Source organism: Cebus imitator, unplaced genomic scaffold (assembly GCF_001604975.1).
Source record: "Cebus imitator isolate Cc_AM_T3 unplaced genomic scaffold, Cebus_imitator-1.0 Scaffold59, whole genome shotgun sequence".
Taxonomy (NCBI): Eukaryota; Metazoa; Chordata; class Mammalia; order Primates; family Cebidae; genus Cebus; species Cebus imitator.
Window position 1 is genome coordinate 7,301,410 of NW_016107374.1, and position 10,822 is coordinate 7,312,231.

Here is a 10,822-nt window from a genome sequence, read left to right on the forward strand (position 1 = left end):
AGACGGGGTTTCACCATGTTGACCAGGATGGTCTCGATCTCTTGACCTCGTGATCCACCCGCCTTGGCCTCCCAAAGTGCTGGGATTACAGGCTTGAGCCACCGTGCCCGGCCAGAAGTAGTATTTAAAGAAGATTCATCAGGATGAGTTGGTAAAGAGAGACTGAAATGAAGGGAGGCCACTGTGGTAGTCCAGGAATGAGGCAATAAGGGTCTGAATAGGATAGGTGCACAGAGATATAGTGCATTTTTGCAGCAATGTGATGTGCCTTGAGACTATAAAGTTAGGAATTCTCAGAAACAAGGAAAATCATGAAATAATCCAGGAGCTAGCTAGGAGGCAAAAGGGTTACATTATAGATTAATGTACTAAAATTTTAAACACTAGAAGTACATTCACACAGCGAAACATTTTTTTTCCCAAGTAGTCTACAAGGATTTTCCTTGTTTGGTTTAGTCAATTTACTGCAGGTATCCGCTAAATTTCACATCTGCTTTGCTAACACATCCCCATGAAAATCTGCTTATGTAAGAATTAGTTTTAATATTTTCAATACATCAACAAAGTTAACTGACCCATTATAAGATATGAACCCTAGAGTCTCAGAAAACAGAACAGAAAACATTCTTTATAGCGTAGTTGCCCCTTATGTGTGGGGAATATGTTCTAGGACACTCAATGAATGTATGAAACCACAGATAGTACAGGACTCTATATATACTATTTTCTTTCCTATATATACATACCTACAATGAAGCTTAATTTATAAATTAGGCACAATACTCTTGCACTTTGGAGGCATTATTAAGTAAAATCAGGGTTACCTGAACACAAGCACTGAGGTACTAAAACAGCCAATCTGATAACCAAGACAGCTGGCTACTAAGTGACAAATAGGCAGGTAGCATCTACAATGTGGATAGGCTGGACAAAGGGATAATTCATTTCCCTGGATAGAAGGAGTAGGTCAGCAGAGTTCATCACACTACTCAGAAGGGTAAGCAATATAAAACTCATGAATGAGGCCAGGAACAGTGGCTTATGCTTGTAATCCCAGCACTTTGGGAGGCCAAGGCCAGAGGATCACTTGAGGCCAGCCTGGGCAACATAACAAGACACTGTGAGATAGTTTGGCTGTGTCCCCACCCAAATCTCATCTTGAATTGTACCTCCCATAATTCTCACATGTTGTGGGAGGAACCTGGTGGTAGGTAAGTGAATCATGGGGGTGGGTCTTTCCTGTGAGGTTCTCATGATAGTGAATAACTCTCATGAGATCTGATGGTTTTATTAGAAGAAGTTTCCCTGCACAAACTCTCTTTTTTGCCTGCTGCCATCCATGTAAGACGTGACTTGCTTCTTCTTGCCTTCCACCAATGATTGTGAGGCCTCGCCAGCCATGTGGAACTGTGAGTGCGTTAAACCTTTTTCCTGTATAAATTACCCAATCTTGGAAATGTCTTTATTAGCAGCGTGAAAATGAACTAATACATCCTGACTCTATAATTTTTTTTTTTTTAATTAGCTATCTGGGAGGCTAAGGCAGGAGGGTCCCTTGAGTCTAGGAGTTTGAGTTTGCAGTGAGCTACGATCACACCACTGCACTCCAGCCTAGGTGGCAAAGTGAGATTCTGTCTCAAAATAAATAAAACAAAACACATGAATGGTTTATTTCTGCAATTTTCCACTTTAGTATTTTCAGACTCCAGTTCACCATAGGTAACTAAAATCACAGAAAACAAGACTGAGGATAAGAGGTGACTATTGTATTCAAATACACATGTAAATATCTATATTGTATTGTCACCAGAACAAAAAAATTTTTTTAGCTGATCTAAAATCTTAAGACATAGTCCTAACTTTATCTGTGTAGCACACTCAGAATAAAACAAAAACACTCTATTGAGAAAATAATTTTTTTTTAGTTGGAGTCTTACTGTGTCCCCGAGGCTGGAGTGCAATGGCATGATCTCAACTCACTGCAATCTCCGCCTCCCAGGTTCAAGCCATTCTCCCGCCTCAGCCTCCAGCGTAACTGGGATTACAGGACCCTGCCACCACGCCTGGCTGATTTTTTTTTTTTTTTTTTTTTTTTAGTAGAGACGGGGTTTCACTATGTTTGGCCAGGATTGTTTCGAACTCCTGACCTGATGATCCGCCTGCCTCGGCCTCCCAAAGTGCTGGGATTACAGGCGTGAGCCACAGCGCCCGGCCGAGAAAATAAAATTTTAAGAAATTAACAGTTCACCATGTTGTTCCTGAGTTGTTCTATTCAATTGGGAGCAAATAATCTCAATTGAAATGAAATGAAAAATGTTACTAAAGTGAAATCTGTCAGATTATATAATCATTTTGATAAATAATTACTAAATCTACAGTCAGTAGATTTGTACACAATGTGGTAAGAGGAAGGGTGTAAATAAGATCGGTGGATTTCATCCCTGTGTTCCCTGGTACTTCCTAAATACTTCTATTGTCATAACACTGATTTTATTATCTACACAGAATGCCATGTGTTGTTATATCTTTCCATGATCATTTTCTGATGAAGCTGTGAATGAGAACTGAAATATCCAAAAATGGTAAAAATAAGCATAACTATTCTCACACACTGAGCTCTTCCTTTACAATATGTGGCCAAAATTGTGCTTTTCATACATTATTTCATTTAATCCTCACAACAATCCTGTGAGTGAGATAGGTACCATAATCATATCCATTTCACAGAAGAACAAACTGAAGTTTTAGGGAGGTTAAGGGATTTGTGCAAAGTCACAAAGCTAGTAGGTAGCAGACATGTTTATCTGCCACACTCTAAATCTATACTGCCAATCCCAAACCTATGTGACAGAAACCAAAAGAAAGATAAGAAGCCTAGACATGCTGCTGATCGTTTAAAGGAGTTAGGGAGGAGCATCAGTTCTAAGAATTGTGTGATACAAATGATAGATTCCTTGACTCACTTCCAACCTTTCCTTGAACTGAAAACTTGGCATTCTATTCCTGAAGGAGAATGGGACACTGCTATGTGGTAGGAATTTAACTGTCCCCTCCCTTCTTTTACTAGGGTAACTTATATTACTATTTGATGGTATTAACAGGATCTCACTGTCTTCTCAATTTGGTCGCTCTTTTTTTTTTTGAGATGGAGTTTTGCTCTGTCACCCAGGTTGGAGTACAGTGGCGTGATCTTGGCTCACTGCAAACTTCACCTCCCAGGTTCAAGCGATCCTTGTGACTCAGCCTCGAATAGCTGGGATTACAGGCTTATACCACCATGTCCAGCTAATTTTTGTATTTTTAGTAGAGATGGGGCTTCCCCATGTTGGCCAGGGTGGACTCAAACTCCTGGTCTCAAGTGATACTCTCGCCTTGGCCTCCCAAAGTGCTAGGATTACAGGCATAAGCCACCATGCCCAGCCTCAATTTGGTCACATTTAAAAAATGCTATAGCAATGTGCAGTGGCTCACATCTGTAATCCCAGAGCTTTGGGAGGCTGAGACAGGAGGATTGCTTGAGGCCAGAATTGAGACCAGCCTAGGCAACACAGCAAGACTCCCTCTTTACAATAAAAGGAAACTTTTTAGCCAGGCATGGTGGCACATGCCTGTAGTCCCAGCTACTGGGGAGGTTGAGGCAGGAGGATCACTTGAGGTCAGGAGTTCAAGGCTGCAGTGAGCTATGACTGTGCCACTGCACTCCAATCTGGGTGACAGAGTGAGACTCTGTCTCTAAATAAATAAATAAGCTTCTACTTAGATCAGTCAGTTTAAGACTAACTAGGTTGGTTGGTGACATCAAAATGATTTCTTAATAGAATATTCAGTGACCAGAGCAACTTGCGTAACTCCTACCAGTGAAACTAACCTGTAAAAAAATGTACTCAGTACATAAAATGTATTCATAAGATACTTCTAAAAATAACTCCCCACTGTAATTCTCTCCTTATGCATCTGGGCAGAGATGTCATATTTCCTTCACAAAGCTTCCTTTTATGTTGCAACGGTAAGACTCTCAATTTCAAGCTAAACCAGAACAATCTAGAACTATCAACTTTTTCATAAGATACGATTACTTGTATTAGTATGCTGTATTTTATATAAATTATCTAAATGTGATGGGACATCCTTACATTTTAACTCAGAACTTTTTTTAACTAGAAAATAAAGCAGTTGTAGTTTTAAATTCTGTCGTCCTTCCCCCATCTTTTTTCTGCTAACACATGGCTTTCTACAAAAGGGTCAGTGTGATCTTTGCAGACCAGAGATAAGGAATATGATCACAATAAACTATAGAAGATTAAGCACATATTAAGTGATTCAGGAGTTTAAAACTTATCATCTGTGTATAAAACAAGCAAATAGTTATAACTGGTTAAATAAACATGTACAAATTAATAGGATGCAGTTTGTAACTTCTACTTTTCCCTTCAACAGTGTCATTTTGGAAAGCAGCCATATAATCTGCAATAATCTGTCATCATGAAGTACCACCCACTTCCTCTGCTTCACCCCCATCCAAGCTATGACTGGGATATTTCTAGACTGCTAATATAACATTCAGACAATCATAAAAGGCCTCTCTATGAAAGCTGAAATTTGTATAGTTTGTACTTTTAAGTTTTAAACATTCATAAATCTTAAGGAAAAAGCACATGATATATAACATCACATTTTAAAGATTATTTGACACTTAAAGTTTCCTTTTTCATATATTAGAAAAAATAGCCCTTACCCACCCCGTAATATCCACTGCAATGCTTCTTAAATGAAAACTCATCCTACGGATAATTATAAGACTTAATTTACATATTTAACATAAACAGTTTTATGATTTTGGATATTACAGTCACATGTTAGCCTACGCATTTAATTTAAACCTCATTCCAACAGCCTAGTGAAGTTGGTAAAGAAATTATTGAGGTAGCTTTCCTGATTTTACAACATGTTTTGCATTAACTTTTTAACATACAAATGATGAGACATCAAACAAAAAAGTATCTATTTTCCTACTTTATCTAAATTCATTTTATGGACTACAGCAGTCATATAAATTGTTAATAACCTAATGGCTAAATGTTTTATTTTTATGCTTTACTAAGTAGCTAACCCTATGTATTAAATTTATTTAAAAAGTTACAAAACAAAATAAATGTGACCAGTCTGATTTTTCTGTCTCTAAATTTGGTATTACATTCAAGAAACTGCTCTTTCTATACTATTTTCCCTTCCTGTGAATGAAGAAAAATAGGAGGCAGGATTGTTACTTTTAAAGATCTCTCAGATGAACAGTGTGCCGTAGCTTGATTCTGAAATATTGTTTTAAAGTAATAATATCCATTAGCACAAACTGCATCCATTTGAGATGACCTTTAGTATAATTCAAGCTTTTTGTTTAAAAGACTCTTCTGACAAAATTTTGATATTTTATTTGATGCTCAGCATTTACCTTACTTATCCAGGAGAAAAAAAAAATAAATTTGTTTTTGAAAAACTGCCACTCTTATTTGTAGAATAACAAACTATAAATTAAATAGAGCATATGAATCCAATGACTTTTGAGGTTGATTACTCTCAGCTGGACTTTGAGCTAAGGCCATAAATATTTCACATGAAATTCAACAGAGTTTACTCATTTTTTAAACAATGTTTAGACACAAACCATATTTATAATAAAACCTTAAATGTAAAATAAAATACCAATGATGCTTACTCACAGTAGATCTCAAACGCATGTCCTATATTTCCAGTTCAACATACTAAAGACTTTAAAAATTCTGTATTTAGCTACAACAATCAATACACTTTCTCCAGAGATGGTTTCATTTAAAAAACTGCCTCTTACTCACAGGAAGGATAAAACTGAACTCAAGTTATAAGAACACCCCAGGCTATCAGCAACTTCATCCCGAGAAAGGAAGTTATTACAGACACTTAGTTTTATAAGTGAGGCTTAAAGAGAGTACTTCCTGGTCAGACAGCTAACGTCAACAGCAATTTATACAGCTTTGCATTTCGACATTTTAGAAAGAACTCTCTAAAAATTTTTCCAGAATTCTGCCCCCCAGTATCTACAAAAGAGGAAAACTTGCTCAAGCTAATCTTATATAAAAATCTATGAAATTCTATCACTGCTCACGGTTATGGTATGAAGCAGATATCAGAAGTGGTTACTACGATTGATAATGATATCAGCTTAAGTTTTACTTATTTTACACTTATGTACCCTCCACTCTCCCTTTCTGCATGCCAGAGTAAGGTTTCATGGAACACAGTATTAGAAAGAAAAGAACCAACTTACTCACAGGACAACTCACCATTTCCTTGGTAATGAAGAAAAGGCAACCATTCCCGTTTTAATTTTCAAATTGAAAGTTAATTCTCTTTTAAACTTATATATTAAAAAATCTCCAAGAAACTTTGTACAATACTAAAAAGGAACTGCAGATAAAAACAGCGTGACCTTGGTGCCACACGTTACTATCAGTATTGCAAGCTGAAGTATTTCCTGTTACAACGCCCATTGGTTCCCACAGGTGCAAGTGCCTATGGGTGGTGGCAATTTACCCTTCCTTTTGTAAGAGATCCACTAAAGGAGATTTAAGATTGGCACAATCAATGCTAGGACCTATTAGGACAGAACTACCTTGGGCTAATATTGAGAGATGCCCAAACTAGGCTGATTGTGAATTGATGACTACCTAATTCAAAAAACCTGTATAAAATTTATTTCAATACTTTCATTATTTTTCTAAGATGCACTATTATTAAGAATCTATGTGGCCAGGTGCAGTGGCTCCGCACTTGTAATCCCAGCACTTTGGGAGGCCGAGGCAGGTGGATCATCTGAGATCAGGAGTTCGAGACCAGTCTGGCCAACACAGTGAAACCCCACCTCTAATAAAAATACAAAAATTATCTGGGTGTGGCGGTGGTTGCCCGTAATCTCAGCTACTCTGGAGGCTGAGGCAGGAGAATCCCTTGAACCCGGGAGGTGGAGGTTGTAGTGAGCCGAGATCGCACCACTGCACTCCAGCCTGGGCAACAAAGCAAGACTCCGTCTCAAAAAAAAAAAAAAATGTGTGTGATTTCACTCAACAAATACTTACTAATTGGCTTCTCTGTGCAGGGCACTGTTCTAGGCACTAGGAATACAATAATGAACAAAATAAAGTCCCTGTGGTTATTTATATACTAGTTAGTGAACTTTTGAGTATTTCACAATCATTAAGGATACTTCCATAAAGGCAGAGACTAAAGAAATTTGTATGGAAATTTGGAAACTCAATTGTAGTTAGTGTAGCTACTAAGCAGCATTGTAATAAGTGGTCACCACTTTAAACCTAAACAGAACTTTTCCAGAAACTGTCACATAGAAGTAGGGTTTTTTATGTTTTAATTGTTTTAAAAAGGCCATGTTGGAGGTAAAAGCCTATGTTCCAGCAGGGAAAAGGAAAACTTCTCACTATGAATCATCAGTGACTAAGTTCTTTTAATTCAGGCTTAAAACACATTTCAAACCCAATTATTTGTACATGCAGAATACTGATAACAACCCCAAATTAACATCAGAAGCTTGATTTGACCAATTTTCAGGGTCAATATCAGCCTCTAAGCAAAACAAGTGAAGTTGTTTTTCAAGGGATAATGCCCCCATACTGAATTTTATTATTATTTTGGTCTTACTAGACTTTAATGCCTAAGAGCCATGTTGTCACGCTTCCATTAGACTTTGTTACAGTGAACAGAGTTTTCTTAGGTTTTAGCCAGGATGAGATACAGTCATCTTGCATGTATGGTATGGTGGTAGGAATGATTTCCATCTGTATTTAATGAAATAAAAATATAGTAAATTTAAGGCTGCTCCAAGAAAAATGTAAGACCCTGAGAATAGAATGTGCAGATGAATTTTACTCTTCCAAGCTATCATTTACTTCCTTGGGATTTTTTTTCTTTTATTTTTTGAGACAGAGTCTCACTCTGTCATCCAGGCTGGAGGGCAGTGGAGGGATCTTGGCTCACTGCAACCTCCGCCTCCCTGGTTCAAGCCATTCTTGTTCCTCAGCCTCCAAGTAGCTGAGATTACAGGTGTGCATCACCATACCCAGCCCATTTTTGTATTTTTAGTAGAGATGCAGTTTCACCACGTTGGCCAGCCTGGTCTTGAACTAACGACCTTGAGTGACTCACCTGCCCCAGCCTCCCAAAGTGGTGGGATTACAGGTATGAGCCACGGTGCCTGGCTAGGATTTTATTTCTTTATTATTATTTTTTTAATTTCAACTTGTATTTTAGATACAGGGGGTACATATACAGGATTGTGACACGGGAATATTGCATGATGTCAAGGTTTGGGGTATGGTTCCCATCACCTAGGGAGTGAGTATAGTACCCAAAAGGTAGTTTTTCAAACTACTGATAAAAAATAAAAAATTAGCTGGATGCAATGGCTCATGCCTGTAATCCCAGCACTTTGGGAGGCCGAGGCAGGCAGATCACCTGAGGTCGGGAGTTTGAGACCAGCCTGACCAACATGGAGAAACCCTGTCTCTACTAAAAATACAAAATTAGCTGGGTGTGGTTGAGCATGCCTGGAATCCCAGCTACTCAGGAGGTTGAGGGAGGAGAATTGCTTGAACCCAGGAGGCGGAGGTTGCAGTGAACCAAGATCATGCCATTGCACTCCAGCCTGGGCAACAAGAGTGAAACTCTGTCTCAATAAAAAAAAAATATATATATATATGTGTGTGTGTGTGTGTGTGTGTGTGTGTGTGTGTGTGTGTGTGTTAAAAATTAAAACAACAACAACAAAAAAAAAAACCAGATGCTGGTGAGACTTCAGAGAAAAGGGACCACTTATGCACTGATGGTGGGAATGAATGTAAATTAGTCCAGCCACTGTGGAAAGCAGTCTGGAGACTTCCTTATTTTTGAAATAATGAAATCTTTTTAGCCAACAAATCAGAGGAACTCTCAAAGTCAAATTTCTCTATTTAGTCAGTCAAGAAATATTTATTGAGCAACTACTAACTGCCAGGCACTGTTCTGTGAGTTGGGAATATAGCAATTAATAAAACAAAACTTGCTTTCATAGACCCTAAAATTTAGGGGGGTCCAATCTTTTGGCTTCCCTGGGCCACACTGGAAGACGAAGAATTGTCTTGGGCGACACATAAAATACAGTAATACTAACAATAGCTAATAGGCTAAAAATAAAATAACTGCTTTTTTCCTCTCTGGCTGTGTAAGGATAGGCCGCCATCATGAACGACACAGTAACTATCTGCACTAGAAAGTTCATGACCAACCAACTGCTTCAGAGGAAACAAATGGTCATTGATGTCCTTCACCCCGGGAAGGCAACAGTGCCTAAGACAAAAATTCAGGAAAAACCAGCCAAAATGTACAAGACTACACCGGATGTCATCTTTGTATTTGGATTCAGAACTCATTTTGGTGGTGGCAAGACAACTGGCTTTGGCATGATTTATGGTTCCCTGGATTATGCAAAGAAAAATGAACCCAAACATAGACCTGCAAGACATGGCCTGTATGAGAAGAAAAAGACCTCAAGAAAGCAACGAAAGGAACGCAAGAACAGAATGAAGGAAGTCAGGGGGACTGCAAAGGCCAATGTTGGCGCAGGCAAAAAGTGAGCTGGAGATTGGATCACAGCCGAAGGAGTAAAGGTGCTGCAATGATGTTATCTATGGCCGTTGTGGATTTTTCACGAGAAGCTTAGTAAACTAAAAACTTTGGTATGAACAAAATAATAATAATTTTTTTTAAAAAAGGTCCATGCATAAATCTCATAATATTTTAAGAAAGTTTACGAATTTGTGTTGTGCCCCATTCAAAGCCATCTTGGGCTGCATGTAGCCTGCGGGCTATGGGATGTACAAGTTTGCATGCAGGGATGTAAGACAAACAAGCAAAATATTTGGCATGTGAGAAGGTGGTAAGTGCTATGGAGAAGAATACAGTAGGAAAGATGGAACAATACGTTTATTTGTTCACAGTCACAAATTGCCTACATCACACAGTAAGAAAAATTGCTTTGGAAGAACAGAGTGCTAAGCCTCCCTCTCCCAGGCTCTACCTCTGACTCAAGTAAACAACCACCTTCTGCTGCAAATGACAGTCTTATTTCAATTGTTGCTAACAGCAAAAAAAAAGAAAAAAAAAAAAAAAGGAAAACAGGCCAGGTGCCCAGTGGCTCATGCCTGTAATCCCAGCACTTTGGAAGGTCAAGGCAGATGGATCACCTGAGGTCAGGAGTTTGAGACCAGCCTAGCTAAGACGGCAAAAACCCATCTCTATCAAAAACGCAACAAACTAGCCAGGTGTGGTGGCATGCTCCTGTAGTCCCAGCTAACTGGGGGGCTGAGGCAAGAGAATTGCTTGAACCAAGAAGGCAGACGTTGCAGTGAGCCGGGATTGCACCACTGCACTCCAGCCTGGGCAACAGAGCAAGCCTCTGACTCAAAAAAAGAAGGAAAGAAAGAAAGAGACAGGAAAAGAAACTTTCAAATACCAATCTGATAAAAATACCACTTAAGGAAATAAAATAACAAATCCCAAACACTGAGTCAAAAGCCGCTTTAGAGAATATTATCAATGTTAAAAATGAACATACAAGTTTCCATATTCTTGCTACCACTGGCATCAAATTTACTAACTGCCAGGGTCACAAGTGAATTCTTCTCTTAGGAATCTACATTATCTTCACGGGCAGGAATAGAATCTTATAATTGCACAAAAAATTGTATGTATAATCATATTTAAATATTATTTTGAACCTAAAGTAAGTTTTTTTTTTTTT

At 38.4% G+C, this 10,822-nt stretch overlaps 2 protein-coding genes across 2 annotated transcripts in view; one reads left to right on the forward strand and one right to left on the reverse strand.

The window, feature by feature from the left end:
• The window catches only part of TAOK3 (TAO kinase 3), a 209,808-nt gene that overhangs the window by 190,136 nt on the left and 8,850 nt on the right, over nt 1-10,822 (reverse strand). The window lies entirely within an intron of this gene.
• On the forward strand, nt 8,830-9,757 carry LOC108305049 (40S ribosomal protein S24-like). The gene has a single exon (XM_037738920.1). It carries the CDS (start codon nt 9,264-9,266, stop codon nt 9,654-9,656), a length of 393 nt encoding a protein of 130 aa, XP_037594848.1. The 5' UTR covers nt 8,830-9,263; the 3' UTR covers nt 9,657-9,757.